The sequence below is a fragment of the Musa acuminata genome, chromosome BXJ3-4, assembly GCF_036884655.1.
Source record: "Musa acuminata AAA Group cultivar baxijiao chromosome BXJ3-4, Cavendish_Baxijiao_AAA, whole genome shotgun sequence".
In the NCBI taxonomy this organism is placed as follows: Eukaryota; Viridiplantae; Streptophyta; class Magnoliopsida; order Zingiberales; family Musaceae; genus Musa; species Musa acuminata.
This window is the reverse complement of record NC_088352.1, coordinates 6,558,922-6,580,029: the sequence shown is the minus strand read 5'-3', so window position 1 is coordinate 6,580,029 and position 21,108 is coordinate 6,558,922. Positions and strand designations below refer to the sequence as shown.

Genomic DNA, 21,108 nt, shown 5'->3' with positions numbered 1-21,108 from the left:
TTTTTCGTCTTTTGTTTGTAATTATGGTCGCTTCTCAGTGGACCAGTCACATATTTGTGATGGTGATATTAAGTCTCACATATTTGTGTCGAGGAGGAGGCTCAAGTTTCTGGTGGTGTCCGTGGGCAAGAACTGGACTACAACTGCAGCGTGAAATCCATTGCCGTGATGGGCCGTTGAGTGATAACGACGACGTCTGCCTTGGATCCATCAACTGGAAAATATACTGTGGATATGATTTACGTCTAATCATGAAAAAATATTCGTGCTGCAATCCGGCTCAACGTAAATTAAGAAAGGCGAACAAAAAATAACGTATGAAGTACTAAGTGGTTAGTGATTTGAACCAGCTGCGAGTAGGAGACAATTGATCACATGTAATTAAGACAGTAGAAATCAAACCCACTTAAAGTTCAAAGTCCAAACAAAGTGGGAATACGCAGGCAGGCAGGCAAGCCATACAACAGTAGATACCATTCCAGTCCAGCAAACTCGGCAAGTACGACTACAGCATAAAAATTAACATCCGTTGATCCCTGATGAGGGTTCTACGATATACTGTCAGAACTAATTAAAGGCCATACGCACTCTGATTTGGGTGAGCAACAATCGAAGATTTAGGACTTGGGTGAGCATGACAATAAGTGGGCTTTGAACTTTTCCAGCTCAGCTAGAACCTCTTCTTCTGGCCTGTATATCAAGTCACTCATGCGCCAGATCTGCATTACCGTACATGAGGATGCCATAATTGCCGAAACAAAGTAAAAATGATCCATGGGGAGAAACTTCTATTGTACACAAGTCGATTCTGAAGGTAATGGAAATACGAATGGATGGGCAAATCAAATTAGAAATCCGAGTAAAGAATCTTATGAGGTTACCTGCAAAGTACCACCCCCACCAGTACTACCACAGTCATCGGAAACACTAACAATTGTCCACGGATCAGATGCATTCCAGTGAAAATCTACGACTTTATCTCTGCATATACATAAAAAAGAGAACCCTTGCAACTGTCAATGAACTGTTTATGCCATTACCAACGAGCATACTATAATACAGCAAACACCTAGTAGCCCTCAAAAGTATTCTCACGATTAGCATAAGATAAAAGAGGAGAGAAAAAGATAACTGTCATTATTTAATCTAACAGTCGGTTCCTTCATCAGTTCATCATTTATTTAATCCTTCATCAGTTCATCTTTTACTTGATTCTGGTTCTTGTCATCAATTAATCTTTAACCATATGCATGTTTATCACCATCCATATCCATTCCCCATTCTTAGATGTTTCAGGGTATTATGGGTTTTATCCGAAAATTCATCAACCTAGACTGGCGTTTAATTGATCCAAGCCAATTACCAGCAAATCCCAACAATCTGGCTAATTCCCGACTAGTCAGTTGGATTCTGATCGATCAACTAATTTATGTTTAATTTTTAGTCCATCGAACTATTTCTAACTGAACCAACCTCTAACATTCTGTAAAAAAAAAGAAAAAAGGATCAAACTAATCCCACAAACTATTAGTAGGGTATCTAAGTTCAATCTTATAGGATGTACTGACTCACCAGGCTACCTAGTTCACATTAACAGGGTAACAGAGCAAATTTGGATATCCCTACGAAGTAGTTCATCTTCTCTAACTACCTTAAGATTTATTCCTTGCCTTCTATCCAATTTCATCCTAACCATAGTCAATCCTTAATGTCCTCATACTTTGGCATACCTTATGAAAACTATTTAACTGACTGCAGTTTTGATGCCAAGCAACCACGGTATAGCAATCATGAAGTGCTGAATAATCACATTGGTCCAATATCTGAAATTTGTACTTCATCAAATACTGATAATCAAGGATTCAAGATGTTCCAACAACAAAAAATCATGAGGGCATAATTTTTATGAAGTAAACTGGCATCCAATCTTTTTGTCTATATTTGGTTTTGCGTATGTTATTTTTCAAAAGATGCTGCAGCGCTACATGCTAATATGCTATAGCTATAACAGATACAAATTAGATTAGGACACATTTTTTCTCCACCAAGCCAGGTTCCTCGCATCATAATTAACAAAATTGGCAGACAACATGAAGGAGGAAATAGGGAGACCCACAAACTTAAACATGAGCAGGCTGAAAATCTGATGTAATACCTGTGCCCTGCATGTTGAAAGAATAGACCAGGAGGTGAATTAGGTGTCTTTGTTCCAGCACGTTCTTTCTTCTTTCCCACCTAAAATGAAAGAAAAAACTCGAAATGTTATAATGAATCAAATGATACATTTTGAAGCAGCAAAATATCTGGTATCCATTACACAAAGGAATCTGCCACAAAGTTTCCATCCAAGATGAGCATTAAAAAAGAGAATGAAAACACTCAAGGTTAATAGTCCTCCAACAAAAAGCAATATATCAGTTAGATGCAGAACTCGAGTCCAACAGCCACAACAATGAAAAGAAAAAGGGACAAAACTTATGTTGATTTTCTTTTATCACAATAGAGGAATTGCATTCCTAGAAGAAAGCCTTAACATGAGCATATATACAGTCATCATTTCAGGAGAATACCCTGATATTAAGGAAAATAATAGTCATGAAAAATATATAAGTCAGGAGAATACCCTGACACAGCATATATAATAGTCATGAAAAATATATTTCTCAAAACAAGAAAGACAATAAGAGAATACCCTCTCATGATCCCAGATATTGAGGAAGCCATCCTCAGCAGCACTTCCAAAAACTGATGCTCTGTCAGGAGACCACTACAACATAAAACAAAAGACAGTTTGTTATAAAAGCAGCACTTCAACAATTCGAATGAAACACTTTACAAAATGTCATGAAGCAGGATATAAGCATGCCTGGACACAAAGAACAGCAGCTTTGTGACCTTCGAACTTGTATATGGGTGACCCAACACCTCCAGAAGTTAAGTTACGGCGGTCAAACATACGAACAGAATTATCAGCAGATCTGAGAATATGTTGGCAAGAAAAATAAAAGAATGAGAATGTATAAACCATTGACTCACAAGCTAGGACAACATTCAAAATGAAAATGGTAAAAACTATAACATAACTAAAAGGAAAAGTGATGCAACAGACATGAAATACGTTAACAAAGACTAAGTGAACAGAAAAATATGAAATCAGAACATTTACCCAGTCAAAATAAGATTCTGATCATGGGGGTTCCAATCCACACAATGAAGGTCAGCATTATGAGCTTTCTCAACCTGAAAAGAGGATGAGGTTATCATAATATAGCAAGGTTACAGGATAATGTGATAAAGAAGGCAAAGAAAAGGTTAAGATATAGATAAGAGAAATTTGTATTATTATTATTTTTTATAGGACTTAATAATAGAAAGTTGCAGCAAAACCATCATGACAATGCTTAATTGATTTCACATTCCAAGGTATTCTTCTATGAAAATTTTAATGCAATAGAAATCTCAATGCATAATAAACTGAACATGCTGGAGATACAAGTGATATGAAGATTTTGATGCTGATGCCAAATTGTTCAAGTAGTACATCTACGAGGGTCAGATTTGATTAGAAAAGGTTGAAACAAGATAGCACAAAACACCATATCTAAGTTAGAGCTTAATTTGAAGCTTCAAGATAAAGAACATGCCAACTAATTATAGTTATGCAACTACAACCAACTGCATGGACATAACCAGCTCCTGGAACAATTATGGTAGAGCCTAATAATAGATCCACAAGAAGAAAGTCACAAAATTCTAGAAGGATACTAGACAAAGGAAGATGGAATGCTGCACATAGTGAGTTCATCTCATTATAAAACAACACATTCTGAGACCTCATTGCTATGGTAAGAATACTATCATGATCAAGATTCAAATTTCTTAAAAGAATTCAAATACAAATGAGTAATTTATTACTTCAACTGAAAATAATATTGTCCTCAGAAATGCATTAAGAACTAACAAGTTCGAGTCTGTTTCCGACTTCAAACGGTAAAATGTGCAACTCATTTAAAATTGAAACCTAAGAAAACAAGTTTATGATACCAACATCAATAGGTTATGGTAATCAAGAAAGAATCAAATAACTACCTTAACAACTGGACTAGTACCAACTCGGGCATCCCAGAGAATGAGGCAAGAATCATCACCTACGCTACAAAATTCCTGTGCACTTCAGCATGTTTAAAGAAAGCAGTCAGTAAGAAAGCAAAATAATACAATAAACAGATTTTAGTTACAAAATAGCAAAATATCTAAACAAGCATAGCAATCATGGGGGAAGAAAGAAAAAAGCAATATGTCTCAAGAAATATTAACAAATATTTATATCTCAAAATAAACAAGACTAATAACATGCAAGAATCATATAGTATAAAATCATTCAATAGAAATTACAGAGTACCTTGATGGACAGAACTGCACATCTTCAACTGTATCCTCATGCCCTTGGTACACACCTCTTGGTCCAACAGTTGTGCTGTCTGAGCTTTTCTCATTACCAGCTTTAATGGATTGCTTACCACTCGAGTTTGAAGCCGATGCAGGAGATTTCGAAGTTGACTCTGCTACAGAAGAGATATGATCATGGATGCTCCACAAGACAACTGATTTATCCTTTCCTGGAATAGGCAAAACTATGTCAAGATGTATACGAGAGGGATAAAGGAAAGCTTCATCATAATGCACAGATGAAGGAAAAACTAGCCCACAATCAATAACAAATTATGACTAAGCAATGCAGACCCAGTATAGAACAAACACATATGACATTGACAATGCCATTAGATAAAAGTGGAAATGAATGATAAACATGGATTTGATGCAGCAAATAATTGCATAAGAATGTTATCATTACTCATATCTACTGTTGACATTAGCAAGATAACAAGGCATTCTGTCAAAAAAATGCTAAGATTTATGGACCATATGCGCTAAAATGCAATGTTTGATTATGGGTAGGCAATTTTTTAACTTAACCAGTTTCAAGAGAATAAGGTAATTGTGATAAGCTAAATTTTTGCATGAAAAAAATTGTTATATGGCATCGTTCCCCATGAAGGGTAAACAAAAAAATAATGGTCAGCTAATAAGTTATTAGTTGAGCAATTTGTTCCATGAGGCTAGATATATTCTGCTCAAGTTATTGAACCACAGGTTGCCTGGGTAATAATAAGTGGCACCAAAGCATCTTTGCAGATAATTCTGTGAAGGTTAACACATGCTGGAAAGGTAGTTGATTTAAGCAAACAAGTAAATGGTTACCTTAGATAGTCTCACAATCATTACAGGAAAAAGAAATTCTAAACCATAAACAATGGTTCCCTTTTAAGGACATCAAGAGTTTATGTGCAGGTGAGTTATGATTAACTTATAGCCCTGTCTTGGAAAATGATGAGGTGACATTTTCTAGATGGGAAGTGAAAATAACAGCCTGGTAAGTTATGAGTAACCTATAGCTCTGTACTGGAAAATGACGAGGGGACATTTTTTAGATGTAATAATGGAAATAACAGCCTGCAAATATACAATCCATACTGAACAATGGCATGACAAGTAAGATAAACAGATGCAAGAAAATCTGTATGTATTAGGGAAAAATAAAACCAAAGTATGTAAAATAGTACTCAAAAGGATGAGTTATGACCTCCAGAAAGCACAAAAGGTTCAGTAGGACACATAGCCAGAGCAAATTCTGCATTTTGTTGATGACCTGTCAATATCTGCAAAATAAGAACTTGTAAGTTGCACCCGCAATAGCAATCAAAAGTTCACTGGTTCTTGCATGTGCAAATTTCTCCTACTCTAATAGTGAGTATCACTGTTCACCCGCAATAGCAATCAAAAGTTCACTGGTTCATGCATGTGCAAATTTCTCCTACTCTAATAGTGAGTATCACTGTTAACAGTCCTTGGTAAAAGAATAAAAGTTTTGCTTCATAACCATATATATGACACAAGTGCTTGCTTTATTGAAAATGTATTGTCTTTAAATTAATGACTGACCAAATCTGGACGGGATTCAGCAGCTCCTAACATAGGATGACGATTTGGTTGTGCTTCAACATCCCAAATAAGAACCTTCATAAGAGTATTGAAACATAAGAGAAGGCCCAAAGAATGAACCTGATAAGGAAAAAGTACTACAAAATTACATTCACCCTACATCAGGACTATCAGTATGTGTTGCGACTATTTTGCTGTTCTGAGGAAGCTCCCTAATTCTGTTGACCTGCAAGAAGTCAGGCATTAGTGAGGAACTAATTCTCCAATCTCATATACATCTAGCCATCTAGGAACCAAGAAGATCAAGGCAAGTGATATAAAGTTGAAGTCAATAGCTCCTTGCTACTCCATTTTAGACAACAACCTGACACTCTTTAATGTTTGATAAAGCAAAGTACCAAAATTTATTTTATACAACTTTTAATTGAATTAAGCTAGGCAAGGATCAATAGGTTGTGCTAGCTCAAATACACTGCAAAGTATCCCAACCAGATTCTCGCATAACCTAAATGTTTTCTGAAACATGACAGAGGACCATAATTGCCAGCTTAAACTGAAATATTGAATTTCGCAATCACATTCATGATACTTCGTGACATGAATATAAGTTTGACAAGAGCCATCTCTAAATTCCTCATCTTGAATCTGGAAAATACCAATTCTAAGGGTATAGTGGCTCACTGACAGAGAAATGGATGTCTAAGAGAAAGATACCAACTGTCATACCTCCCCAGGATGTATAATTGTTTTATACTTCTTAACGAAAGGAGAACGAGCTTCTTCATTGAACTGCAAGCATCACATCACTATTTTAGCATTACAAAAAATAAAAGATCTAGGATTAATAACTTGCAAAAGTTAGAAGCAACATGCAATTTATGATTTCTATTCTGTTTAGGGCAAGAAAACATATGGGACCCAATAGATCTATGCAAGTGACTAAAGCGAGCATCACCACAACAAACAACCATAAGCACGAAGATTACAGGATGCCATCAAAACTAAAATTTTTGAACCTAAAAAACAGTGAGTGTATTAATTACTACTGGTACTTAGCAGAACCAAAGAATCAATACTGTCTTGAACTACAGATGAAGACTTCAAATGCTATGCTTCTAAAAGAGAATTAAGAAAGCTGTCAGACTTATTTTTCATCAAACATTTACAACTGCTATTAGCCATACACACTTAATTTAATACATAATAGTATTAATTATAACGTAAAATAGAAGTTAAGACTTGCAATTGCAATTAACTATCATCCGATCAACCGAGAATTTCATTATATGTTACTTTTATTTCATAGTTCATAAAAATGATTAAACTACCAAATCCATAGTTTTTTCTTACTTTGTGTACTTATGTATCTGCATGTGCCTAATGCCTAGTGTACAAGAGAAAAATAGAGATCCTAAGTAAATCTATTTGTGCATTTGAGCGATGCATAAGTGTGTTAAGCCAACAACAACTAAGGCACATTAATATTGGCTAAGAGAACACACACCAAACCCTCAATTTAATCGGTTTTGAACAGGGTAATAAAACCAGCCTTTGGCAAGTAAAGCACTCCCCAAGTGAAACATGGCGACTATACGCTGAGTAAAATCATTGTGATATCAAAGCTTCAACAAAGAACAAATAAAAATTACCTATGCTTGTCAAATCAAGTGCAGAAGTAAATAACTAAACATCTAGCTGATGATTATTCCACTGAAAATCTTGGGACATGTCAACTAGCACATCTAGAGAAATTGCAATGTCTCCATGCCTTGTGGTTCGATGATGCAGTGAGATGATCAATGATTGCTTGCGCTAGTGAAAAGCTTTTTACATCAATGCTCCATGTTTGGATCATTCGTACGAAATAAATAAAAAAAACAGGAATAGAACCACACATATTGTCCTGACCTATCCAAACACAACTACTAAACTAGTAACTTGGATTTACAGGCATAAAACCATAAGGCTTGATGCTTAAGCCCAAGTTACCAGTGGCAGAATTATCAAAGCTCGTACTACAGCAAAATGAATTCTGGTAAAGAGATTCTAGTTCCAGTATAGCTAAAGCACCAACAAAATGAATTCAAAACCAGAAACATAACAATCTGAACTAAAACAATAAGGTGACTCATAGTCTCATACAAGTTACAACAATATATAATGTTGTACAAAAGCACGCGTAACTTACATAGCCATGCAAAACATCTTATTTCCAGCTGAGATTAAAAATATATATATATTCTTGCTATAACTAAATTTAACTAATAAATAAAATATTGCTATGACTGGTGCTACAAACATGAATAAATTGAAAAAACTGAATATTGGATCATGTCAATTGTCATGAACTTATAAAGACAAGCTACAATTTCATCCTTTCGAGATCAAATGTTCTGACATGGAAGTTAGCTTCATTAACCAAAACCTCGAAACAGAGATTGAAATGGTAATCATCAGAGAGTATCTATAGTAATTGACTATAAGATTATTAATACTCTTTTTTGTCAGCTTAGTTAGATGACTGGATCTGGATGAGCCTGAAGTATGCACCACTGCATTTCAGATCAAAGCACGAGCTAGAAGCATAAATATCAATGATCTATTTAACCAACCTGGGATATATGCTCTGCAGCCGCAACTCTTGGCTTGACAACTTCACAATTTGCTATAACAAGGGTATTTGGTACAGAGCCATCAGTCTGCAACGTTACAGCTAATTAGACACACACTATAGCTTATTTTCAGATTTCAAAGTGTCTACATCAGAAAGAAAATAGAATAACAACAAAAAATTTCTCTGTTCCAAAGCAGAAGCAGATAAGCGTAGGTAAACAAAATTACTCTCTCCAAAGAAGATCTCAAAATATCTTTCAGCACCATTGAAGCATGTAAGAACAATAATAGACAAAGAGATACAAAAACATGACACGTTGTACGTCACATGACAAGATGCATACAAATAAGTGCATTTCAAGGGCCAACTGAATATACATCCAAAAGGCTTGCTATAGAGGCAATCATAGAAAAAATCAGCACTTATGATTTGTTGAATAATTATACTCAAATATTGTGTAGTGTGTACATGTGCTATTCACGTATGGTATTGGGAAAGGAAAGATACTTTGCCTTGTTACATATCTCCCATTGACAACCAAAGATATCAAACTTCTGTCTTCGATTGTCATAATTACTTTTGCTTTCTTTCAGAGGTGCATTATCAATAACATTAAGAGTAGCCAGCATATATATAAATTACCATCCAGACATCAATATGAGAACCCTGAGCCCTTCCTGTTTGTAATGAGATTGATTTGCAAGTGTATATGGTGTTTGCAAGGTGTTTAATGTCTGAGGTTCTCTACCACTTCATTCAGTTAGAAATTAATAAAATGTGTTGTATGCTTGATTAGTCTTTTAATCTCATTGTAGATATTATTGAATTAGTTGACTATTTTGAGCAGACTGGTTGCTTGCTAATATCATCTGCTTTATACAATTTGTTTTATTTTTATTTTTTTATATTTGGTTGGTATTGCTTACTATATACACGGCCAGACAGACGGACGGGCATGCACGCACACATATATATGTATACACACACACACACACACACACACACACACGCACACACACGCACATATATATATATATATATATATATATATATATATATAAAAGAAAATGTTTTTAAGTTAAAAGAGCAGAACTACCAGAATGGCACTTGTATATAGCAATAGAAAATTGGAAATGACAGTGATATTGCTTCAATTCAATCAAAAGCAAAGTGAAGAAGAAAATCAATCTTAGCAGATTCCTAAAAGTGGAATTAACATTTCAATAACTAAGATTAATCATAATTAGAAAAAGTGAAGATTAAAAGAAATCTTTGACACGAAATTTTCATACATTAGGCAATAAGATTGAATCTTTATTCTGTTGGAAATTTATCGATTCAATTATTAGGTTTAGATCTTAGCTTTGGTGCTAAGATGCTATAGAAAACCAATTGCAGTTCAACTCTATCAGTCAGGAATTGCACGTGATCCACTGTAAATAAAATAATCTCCATTGGTTTATATGAACCTTAAAACTGTGTCAGAACTCCAAAAATCATAGTTGGAACATCACAGCTTGCTGTTGTTGATGTTCTTATTGTTGTAAGCAAATTCTTAAGGGATGAAACAAACTCCATCCATGCTCTCTAGTTAGATTATTTATTCATTCATATTATATCATTCTCGGTAATGATAGCATTTTGTACTCAAGATGGTGTTCGATGATGCATAGACCTCTACATATTTAATGGAAAAAGTTGTCTTTTGTCACATGTGATCCAGGTCATGCCCTAAAGATATTTAGTGTGTCGCAATGGCATCATAGAGGATTACTGCTAAAAGTGCAACGGGAAATAAGTTCTGATGAAAGGTTTTACATGTTTGGAATATAAAATTTACCGGTACTAACATGACACACATCAAGGAAACCCAAAATGACAAGAAACGCAGTCAAAACTGCACACTCTTGCACAACAGAAAATATGGTTCTAAGCCACAAGTAGTGGCAAATACTTGTCATCTTGCAGGTAGATGGATCAACAACAGGCTTTGGCCACATGCAATATTCGTTGCTCCACCAAAGCAAGGATGAATTGCATTACCAGCCAAAATAATAGTAAATGCTAAGGATCTCGATTCACTTGCCTGCTCGGAGAGGTACAGACGCTGGCGATTTTTGTATGTTGCTTGCTCAAGTTGTGGCCCCCACCTACAAAGAAGAAAGAAATATAGGCGAACAGCTACAGTGAAGTGTATGAAGGAAAAGAAATCAGTCACTTGTTCATCAAGACGATGCATACACCAAAATCCCCTCGTATTCTTTCATTATCCCTAATTTATAAAGAAAATATGAAAAGGTTGCTGATTTAGCTATATATGAGATTGTTACACCAAACCAATTGCCAAAATCCCAAAATGCGAGACCCTCCAGTTGTTTCCGCCAAACAGGGCCACCGTAGAAACAGGAGACGGAAGGGAAAAGGTCAAATGCACAAGAGATCTTCTCAATTCACATGTATTTCTCCGTAGATCTTGATCCCTAAGTCATCTTAGTCTGGGAGAAGCACGGATCAGCTTCACGACACGATCGAGCACCGAAAGGACGTGAAACCCTAGGATGTAACATGCGAAACCCTAGGACGAGCTCCGATACGAAAAAACCCTAGCCACGGCCCAGAAACCAAAGAAGGAAGAGAAGGGAGGAAACGAAGGAAGAAGAAAAAGAAGAGAGAAGTACCGGCAGGAGAGGGAAGGCCACACAAGATTGTGGTTGGCGAGCCAGTCGTATAGGACGGGGATGAGTGACTTCCACTGCGTGTACCTCTCGTCCACCGTCGCCTTCCCTCCTCGCTCCCTCATCCTCCTCCACCTCCGCCTTCTCCTCGGCAACTCCGCTTTGGAATCCTTCGGCGAACCCTCACTAAACCTCGGTGCGCTGGAACCTGTCAGTAGAGTCGTCCTATCACCCTTCTATTAACTGGGCAACATCGCATATATATATATATATATATATATTAGTAATTCTCGTATTTATAAACGTTTATTAGTGAACTGATTCAGTTACGATAAAATATATTTAAAATATTATAAAAATATTATAATTAGATCAATTCGGGAAAATAAGATATGCAACTGAGGTATTTTAAGTATTAGATAAAAATAATAATATTAGAAGAAATCTACTATTCAAAGTCCCTTATTTATTATTCACACCTCCTTGATATTAATACCTTTTTTTCTAAATAATAAAATATTATTTTACGACTTATAATCTTGTAAACTTAGTATTGTAGATTTTATCCTTTTTTTAACTTCCTACTGATGTCGTTCTTTAAGAAGGAAAAAAATTAAAAAAATATATAACTATATATATTTAAAGGAATATTTTAAAAATAAAATAAAATTATAAATAGTAAAGACCGGATGGTAAATAGTAATCACCCATTCGAAACTTCAAACCAGAGGCACCACCAGAGAAACCCTAGAAGAAGAGGGCCTGTAACGTTTTGTATGATGGGCTAATTTCGAGATATTAGAGGTAATGTCCATTTAAAGACGCTTGTAATGAATGGGCTGCCACGGATCGACTCTAATAAGCTATCAGCCCAAGCAACGGCCCGGATCCATTCTTAAAAATATCTGGGAACTCTCGAGTTTTCCCTGCGCCGGAACGGCCGACGCGCACCACCCGTTCGACGAACGAACCGACTCATCTCCTTGCTTCTTGGGGGAACGCAGAAGAGGAGGCACGCTGCGTCCCTGCCTCCTCTTCCATCCACCCATTTTGCTTCTCCCTTGCCCTCATGTTTCGCCCCCTCTTCAAGGCTATGCTAGCCAAAACTGGCTCTTCTACGAGAGGGAGAGAGAGAGAGAGAGAGAGAGGCGATCCATACGTAAGACTCCCCATTGACCAATCGATAGTCTGCAAGATTACAACCTCACCTTTTACCGCCTCCTCCGTGTGAGGCTAATCCGTTTACTCTGTCAAACTTCTTCTTTCGAGCTGCAAAGCAGCATCCGACAAAGACGACAAAGACTGCAACTCCAAGTTGAACAATGCTGGAGACGGTTTCCATTCAAATAGATCAGTGGTCTAATGTTGAAAGTAAAGCAGGATCCTCAACCGGAATCTATATTTCATGGCGGTCTAAGTTCGGGGCTTCTCCTATGCCACGGAGCTGCTACCATCGAAGAACAAGTGATGCGCAACGAAGTCTCTTGCCAAAGCAGCTGCGATGAAGCTTCCTTGGGAGGCAGAATATGTGTCATTTTATTGTTGGAATTCTATTCTTTTCCCTTGCAGAATATATGCTACCAATAAAGAAGAGAAAACATTGAATCCTGTCAACACAGTGGTTCTCGGTCCAGAGCTGCCGTAAAAGTTCCGCAAAGAACGACCGAGTCTCCACAAGTGTCGGGAAATCGTCGTAGCTATGCACGCATGCATGCTTGTAGAAGCGCTGTTAGACAAGTCTAATGGATAATCTCATGAACGTCATGGTCAACGTGCTTCGAGATGAACCTTTGGCAGAATTGTTCCTTCATGGATGACAGCTTTATCTGCAGAAGTAAACGTAATTTTCTATCTTGCTTCTGGATGACTTGTCATAGACGAAACGAAAGGATTGAAACATTTTATGTCACTCATGACGATGTGAATAAGTCATTGTTGAACCTCCAAAATACACTCTCTCTGTATCAGTGCAAGCATGATGATACATCATACGTTAGACCAACACAAGTAGGACTGATGAGATTATGACTTATGACTTGGTCTGGACATGAGAACGTGTGGTCAAATTAGGTTACAGCTTAGCTGGTTTTACTTAGAATTTTGATCTTGAATCTGACTTGGTTTGATATGAAAATTGTACAGCCCTGATGAGACTGTCATCCTTTGGTTTCAACGTTGGAATCGAAGGAATCACGTAAGATCAATCCATTTAAAGAGACCCACAGCTGACACCCAATGAGAAAGCAGTCTCTCGTGTTTGATCGCCAACATGCAGTAGTCGTACTAAGTCACACACATCGTTGACCTTTCCGTAAGCGTAATCTTGAAGGAGGACTGTTGACTCGTTTGTTTGCGAGAGGAGGATCAAGAGATCTATCTAACATTCAAATGTTCATCGTAGTAGGAGCGAGATTTATGAATGTGATGAAAATATAACAGAAAACGATGAGACATAAATTAGATCTACTTGGTTTTACTTATACTGCTCAACAACCTCATTCGTCTTCACAAACGATAAAAAAAAATGGTAAAAAAAATAAAAAAATATTTTTATAGGAATGTTATTGCACCCAAAGTTTCTCTTTTAATTAATTATAATATTTGATTAACATCTTTTAAAAATTTTGATTTTTCAATAAGTAAATAATGTTCAGAGCTAACTAAGTTTCACTTCTAAATTTGTCTCAGAGGTATGAGAAGTTAGAAATTCGCCCGAGACACTATAAAAAATATTATATTAAAAATTATTCTATAAATTTTTTTTGATGCTAAAGTTAATAAAATTTTAAAGGTTTCGGTAAGTGTCAAAATAAACAAGTGAATTCAGCTAAAAGTCCCCATAAACACACTTGAGAGGTTTTGAGTACGTAGTTATTAGAAATATTGAAAAATGATTACATGTGTCATCATGTTTTTTATAAGTAATGAGATTGTGCGTCAAATCTAGAGTTATGAAATAATGGTTTACCGAATTAATTTTGTAGTCACACTATATGATTGATCTTATAAGATTAAGTCAACATTCTCATCGATAACATATTATCAACACAAGATTTTTTCTAACAGATCCTTCAATATGTTAGGAACGAAGAGGTGGGGGCGAATTAGTGTAGTGGTAAAATACGTTAGTTCCAAAAACCTTTTCATACGATAAAAAACCAAACTCGAAAATGCTTAACTTTGAAAGCAAAGTCAAAGCGTATTGAAGGCAGTTTGCAGTTAATGTAAATTGCAAGAAGTAAATGCAAACTAGATTTTATAGTGATTCGGTCATCGTGACCTACATCAACTCTATCGATTCCTCTTCCGTCGATACTATCGGCATCCACTATCGATCTTCCTTTAATAGGCGAAGATCAACCTCCTTCTTACACCCCTCATCTCTTTTTACCAGAATTAGGAGACAACCTTTACAAGCACACACAGAATTCTAAAATTAGATCTAGAGGAGGGATTTCTCAAGTGATTTCTATAGCGTTTTCTCACTTTAAAACTTTCTGTGTTTGTGTATGTTAACCAAGGATGAGAGGGATATTTATAGGCTTCAAGTTGATTCAAACTTGGAGTTTAAAAAGGTCTCTTCCTAGGTTTCCTAGGTACTAGCGGTACCACCACCATTCTTGGGTGGTACTATCGTCGTAGGATCTGTGGCTAGGCAATACAACCGTTGGCAACATTGTTGTCAGCGGTACCACCACCCAGATTTCCTAGACTGTTGTTCCCTAGGCGGTGCAACCGCCAGCCCTGGCGGTGCCACCTTCAGCCAAGTTTTCAGCACCCTGGTTAGGCCAATATGACCCAAACCAACCTAACTTCGAGCCTAATTGGCCCCTAACAGAGTTGATGAGATTACCTCCCAATCCCAACTCTAATTATGTATTAACTACGATTCCTAAGACATATTCTAAGTAAGATAAGTCCGATTTCTTCTAGCAATCTTCCAACGAACTTCCGACGATCTCTCGATAATGTTCTAGCAGAATCCCGGCAAGCTCCTAGACTTCACGACGATCTTCTTGACGAGTTTTGACGAGCTTCTTTAGTAAGCTCATGGACTTCTCGGTTGGTTCCGATAGAACTCCCAACGAATGTTTGGACTTCCGACAAACTCTTGAACTCCCAATGAAATCACGTTCTTGACTTTGGGACTTCATTTTGTTTTATGCCTTATTATCGTAGTTAATTTGACACACACAAAAATATACTTCGATCTAGATAATTATTATTAAGCATGAATCATGTTGTCTGACATGTCATTGGTCTATCGACGCATCGTCTGATTTTTCGACGCATCGTCTCATCTTGTGGCCTATTGCCCAATCGGCTAGTTAACTTCTGCAACTCCGATATCCTTGGTGCAATATCCGCTCTTCTGGACATGATGCCTGAATTCATGGCCCGAAGCCTTTTGTCGATACGTTAACCGATCCTTCAGCTCGACGTCCAATTTTTTAACACGTTTTCCTCCGATCCAACATGATTATTCCTGCTTTAATTGTCTCTCTGATGGAAGCATCTCATGTCACTCAAAATATAGATTAAATCATAAACGCTTATCAAATGATTTCATCATCAAAATCTAATATTAACATTATATATATATACATTATGTATAGATCATATCAGCATAATATATATAACCTAAACTGACTGTTTCATATGATAATTCTTAACCTTTCACAATGAGGATGTCAGCACGACAATCTGTCGAAAGAGACTAAGCATCAACGGACGTGATAAACGCATGATCAGGAATAGATGTTCGTTCCAAACATGTTCGATACCATTGTTGTGACAGTCGATCGTGTCGACGCACAGTCTCCATCCGGCGTACTTCAGATTCATGGATAACCGGAGACGATGGCATGTGCCAGTAGTATCACATGCTCACGAGTCATGTCTGCGTCCTACGCGGCACACGCGGCACACGGATGCCGCATCTAGTCAACGGTCAATCCCCCGTGCGCAGGCGAACGTTGACGATGGATCGCCCATTCTTTGACCCGTCTCCCTCGTGTATCTTTCACACACCACTTCGTCGTTTTATTTTCTCCCTTTATTTGCTTTATCCACAGGAAATATTCTGTATCTCACACAGCACATTATGTCAGTGTATATCAACATCAAAATACTGGGAATATACACATATGTGGTTCATTAAACACTCAATTGATCTCCACCACTCTCCAATCGGCATATGTAAATGACTGATCATGTGCTAGATGTTATGTTTGACTTCCAATCCGCATTTCCAAATCATACCCACTTAACAATCAAGAGATCAGATTTGGTTACATCCCATTCATCCATAAACATAAGGGTCGAATGTTTTGAAGCGACACAAACCGTAGCACACCGTATTGCACGGCCCAAGCAGAAAACATCGGTCGACGTCTCCGCGCGCCATCGAAACCATTGGATGAACGGTGGCGATGGTGGCCTCGTGCGCGCACGTGACTCTCACGTGAGCCTCAGAATGAATGTTGGGTCCGTGCGAGATGACGCTGTGAGTTATCTAGCAGTATTGTTGATGCACGTTGACTTCTTAGAATCGTCGGCTTCTTTGAAGGTGTAGTGCCGTGATCTCTCACGGAGACGAGCATTTGAACCCTTCTCGTACTGTCCTCCTTCCATTCTACGACGGAGGAAAACTGTGGTCGTCAGCCTTGTCGTTCTTCTGCAAATTCAACTCCCAACCCATTTCGATTTCCACGATAACGCGGTCAGTTCATTAGAAGACTACCAAGGACGAAGAACTGCTATGGCAATCTTGTGCCTTTATAAATCGAGGGGAGGAAGTGGTCAGAGATTGTGGACAAGCAGCTGTAAGCTTTTCTTTTCCTCCGTTTGATCAGGTAACATCGATCGGAACTTGTTCTTCTCCCCCTTTTGCATCTGCTACCTCTGCTATAGGTTTCGTTTCAAGGAGTTTTTTGTGGTATAGTTGGTGATACATTTTTGACAGGGTAATATTCTGTGATCGAGAACAGGGGTCGATTCGATGGGTTTATCCCTTTCCTTGCTTTCCTGGGCTTGGATTGAATGCATGAGGAGCAAAATATTTGGGTTGCCGGAAACGACAGATGCTTTGGTGAGATCTATCAGCTTTGGTGATCAGAAGGACGTGAAGATGATCCTGAGATCACTCAGCTTCAAACGAAGTGATTCATCGAAAAAGATGGTGTCAAAGGTAACCGATACCTCGGCGATGGAGAAGTCATTAAGCTTCAAAGGATGGGAACAAGAAACGGCCTTATCATTCAAGAATGAAGTCACGGATGAGAACGAAACAGCACAAGGCTCGTTCGAGAGCACCATGAAGATTGCAGTCCCGCAGTGCCCCTACGAGTTCTCTTCTCCGAGGCCTTTGAGTGAGCTTGACGCAGCTGCCACGAAGCTGCAGAAGGTGTACAAGAGCTACCGAACCAGAAGAAATCTTGCAGACTGCGCGGTCGTGGTTGAGGAGCTCTGGTTCGTCTCCTTCCGTTCTGCCAGATGTTGTACCTCACGAAAGACTTCCTCTGATTTCATTTCCTTGGACCGCAGGTGGAAGGCATTAGACTTTGCATCTCTGGAACATAGCTCTGTGTCATTCTTCAAGGTCGAAAAACCAGAGACTGCAGTTTCGCGATGGGCAAGGGCAAGAACCAGAGCAGCAAAGGTAATGAGATCATCTATTTCATCTCTATAGTTTGCTTCTATTTCGTGCAGTCAAATCGAGATATGTGTACATATATTTCCATCCTCCTCAGGTTGGCAAGGGGTTGTCAAAAGATGAAAAGGCTCAGAAGCTAGCACTACAGCACTGGCTGGAAGCTGTAAGATTCCTTCTTTGCATCTTCTTTAAGTTGTGCAGCTCAGAATGAAACACAGGACACTAAGAGACTTCATTGTACAGATCGATCCACGGCATCGGTATGGGCACAATCTGCATTACTATTATGATGTCTGGTTCGAGAGTGAGAGCACCCAACCATTCTTTTACTGGTAAGTATGAGAAGCACGCATGGCATGTTATCGTTCGGAGACTCTCAGCGCTGACATCCTTTCCTTTTGGCTTTCCTCGCGCATGGTAAGGCTGGATGTTGGTGACGGAAGGGAGATGAACCTTGAAAAGTGCCCCAGAAGCAAGCTTCAAAGCCAGTGCATCAAATACCTTGGACCCGTACGCAACTTGGCCTTATCTAAGTTTCTCGTGTTTCTATTGATGATGACAAAAGAACAAGTCTTCTGATGAAGGTTTCTATCCCTGTAAGCAGAAAGAGAGAGAAGCATATGAAGTCATCGTGAATAATGGAAAGCTTCTCTATAAACAAACTGAAATGCCTGTCTGTACCAAGGAAGGCTCCAAGTGGATATTTGTCCTCAGCACATCGAGAGTACTGTATGTGGGTCAGGTATATGCCAATCTCTTTATGGCTGGTCTTACCTATTCTTCATACGCCTAGAGTTCTTGTTTGACATCATGACATGTTCTTCCCTGAGCAGAAGAAGAAAGGCACGTTCCAGCACTCCAGTTTTTTGGCTGGTGGAGCCATAACAGCAGCTGGAAGATTGGTTGCTGCAGAAGGGGCATTGGAGGTATGCATCGTACGCCTTAATGAAGCTGATTGATCGAGGAACATGTTTTGATCAAAGGTTATTTCTCTTTGTGCTGCTCTTCTTCTTCTTCTTCTTCAGGCCATATGGCCATACAGTGGTCATTACCTCCCGACAGAAGAAAACTTCAGGGAATTCATCATCTTCCTTCAGGACAACAATGTAGACCTCAGCAATGTGAAGGTAAACATTCCTTGCCTCATACTCGCGGTTCAATTTTAGCTGCCAAAACTTCATGAACGATGTCTTGATTCACAGAAATGTTCGGTCGACGATGATGAGCACCCTTCCTTTAGAAAGCGTGCCAATGATGTGGAGGCCGCAGCTGAGGAGGCTGGGAAGGCAAAGGCTGTAGAACCTGTGGGGGATTCCACAGAGCATGACAAGGCCGTGGCGTCGCAGTTTGGCCAACGCTTACCGTGCAAGTGGACAACCGCTACCGGAGCTCGAATCGGATGCGTGCGGGATTACCCGGTCGATCTCCAGACTAAGGCACTTGAGCACGTGAACCTCTCCCCGAGAGTGACTCCCTCGCACAGTGGCCACCGAGTCCCGATCCCATCTCCTCGACCAAGCCCCAAGGTGAGGCTTTCCCCGAGGCTTCACTACATGGGCATCCCAAGCCCCACCGTCTCCCTCACTCTACCCAAGCACAGGAGGAGATTGCGTGATGACGCTGGTAGCGCCGATCACTGATGTTTCAGCTAGTCCAAAGCTTCGGTGCACTGACAGACAGTATCATACAAGCTTACATTTTGCACAGCGATTTTTTTTTCGTTCTTTGAATTGATTACAGATTTGTCTGATCGCTGAAGCACTTGATTAGTTTCGTACTTTTTCTAGACATTCATTTGATCGTGAAGAAATCTTCACTTCTTTCTTTTGGTCTTTGGTCATGGAATTGCAGAAGAACTCTATGTAATTGTTTTCTTGAAAGAATATGGTTCTTCATGGAATGTGACGAGTAGTAGTTTTCTTAGACGTCGGATGCCATCGAAATCCGCCATGGCAAAACCAACCAGCAAAATTGGACGATGAGAAAACCCGAGGCATCAACGTTTGTTTATGGCAAACAGGAGAATCATCGGAGCTGTGTATGTTGCTAATTATGAGAAGGTCATGGACTATGTTCGATCATGGCTCGGTTCCATGCAGGAGACACACTCGGTGCAAAAGAGATTACACCGGACTAATTAACTACAGGCATGGAGAGAGGAAGAAGAAATCTGGAACAGACTAAACTGAAACTACCAGAGCGGCCGAGAACTACTGGTATGTGGAGATGATTCCAGCTTCAGAATTAGAGACTCGATCTGTCTGCCATACACCAAAGCGGTGAACGTCGCAACCAAATCATACCAGTCCACGACGAACGTATGATGCCAGACCTGCATGCTCTCCAGGTAGTAGCTTTCACTCTCCAGGATGTGCACCACCTCGACAGTATACCGAGTGTCCACCACGACCCCCTCCTCGTCGATGATGAAGGAAGTGGAGCCGAGGGTGGCGATGGCCATCTTGTCGTCGGTGGTCACGGTGAGCAGGAGGGACTCGAACTCTATGCAGTGGTACCAGTCTTCGCCGTCCTTGTACCACGGCATTGCGTTGTCGTGCAAGACCAAAAGAGGGGTGGAGAAGAGAGGGAAGAGGAGAGAGAGCGGATAGCAGAGAGACCCAGCCTCCGCTCGCTCGTTTATTTACCGACGCGACTCACAGGAGGGGAAACAAAGCATGGGAATTAATAGTAGAGGTTAACCCAGTGAGCGTTGGGGTTGTTTTAGATTCCTTGATGCCAGTGTCTTTGTTGGGAAAAGAATCATCCAAGTTTGACAAGACCTCCATAAATACGATATATATTATTAAGTATTAATTACTCAAAAAAACTATCTCCATAGAAATTTATGCTCAAGTATTTTATTTATTTATTTATTCAGTAATTTCATTTGTCCAGAATAAATATTTACTCGAGCAGCTAGCAGCAGAAACCATCCTTCGATAACAGCATTATCCTTAAAATTGTCAACCGATAGAAGCTAAAAACACATCTATCGAAATTACCCTCATGCAGAAAAACAAAAGAATCAATGTAAAACTACACACGAGACAGTAGAAAGAGCAGATAGATCATTCAAGATCTGCTATAGAAGGCCAAGCACATAAACCCTGGTTTTAAGAACAATCATCTTTTCTAAATGTCTGCAGTGCGAAAAGCATACC

At 38.9% G+C, this 21,108-nt stretch overlaps 2 protein-coding genes across 2 annotated transcripts; one reads left to right on the top strand and one right to left on the bottom strand.

Moving 5' to 3' along the window:
• Positions 1 to 381: 381 nt before the first annotated feature.
• Positions 382 to 11,530, bottom strand: LOC135637270 (WD-40 repeat-containing protein MSI4-like). The gene is made up of 15 exons (XM_065149884.1): positions 11,296 to 11,530; positions 10,704 to 10,767; positions 8,616 to 8,702; positions 6,730 to 6,792; positions 6,164 to 6,229; positions 6,004 to 6,078; positions 5,645 to 5,720; positions 4,403 to 4,619; positions 4,090 to 4,171; positions 3,167 to 3,240; positions 2,867 to 2,978; positions 2,693 to 2,767; positions 2,156 to 2,235; positions 882 to 981; positions 382 to 719 (listed from the first exon to the last, which is right to left on the bottom strand). Exons 1-15 carry the CDS (start codon positions 11,415 to 11,417, stop codon positions 618 to 620), a joined length of 1,395 nt encoding a protein of 464 aa, XP_065005956.1. The 5' UTR covers positions 11,418 to 11,530; the 3' UTR covers positions 382 to 617.
• Positions 11,531 to 17,010: 5,480 nt separating this feature from the next.
• LOC135636302 (IQ domain-containing protein IQM1-like) lies at positions 17,011 to 19,732 on the top strand. The gene is made up of 10 exons (XM_065147958.1): positions 17,011 to 17,147; positions 17,283 to 17,763; positions 17,839 to 17,953; positions 18,045 to 18,110; positions 18,191 to 18,279; positions 18,370 to 18,457; positions 18,552 to 18,689; positions 18,781 to 18,873; positions 18,973 to 19,074; positions 19,150 to 19,732. The coding sequence occupies exons 2-10, from the start codon at positions 17,294 to 17,296 to the stop codon at positions 19,585 to 19,587; spliced, it is 1,599 nt and encodes a 532-aa protein (XP_065004030.1). The 5' UTR covers positions 17,011 to 17,147; positions 17,283 to 17,293; the 3' UTR covers positions 19,588 to 19,732.
• The last annotated feature ends 1,376 nt before the right edge of the window (positions 19,733 to 21,108 follow it).

Coding starts and splice junctions, on each gene's coding strand:
- LOC135637270 (XM_065149884.1), bottom strand. CDS start 11,417: ATGAGGGAGCGAGGAGGGAAGGCGACGGTGGACGAGAGGTACACGCAG. Junction 4,172..4,402: donor GTGCAGTTCTGTCCATCAAG/GTACTCTGTAAT, acceptor AACATGCTGAAG/TGCACAGGAATTTTGTAGCG. Junction 720..881: donor GTGGGGGTGGTACTTTGCAG/GTAACCTCATAA, acceptor ACGGTAATGCAG/ATCTGGCGCATGAGTGACTT.
- LOC135636302 (XM_065147958.1), top strand. CDS start 17,294: ATGGGTTTATCCCTTTCCTTGCTTTCCTGGGCTTGGATTGAATGCATG. Junction 18,458..18,551: donor GCATCAAATACCTTGGACCC/GTACGCAACTTG, acceptor CCCTGTAAGCAG/AAAGAGAGAGAAGCATATGA. Junction 19,075..19,149: donor TAGACCTCAGCAATGTGAAG/GTAAACATTCCT, acceptor CTTGATTCACAG/AAATGTTCGGTCGACGATGA.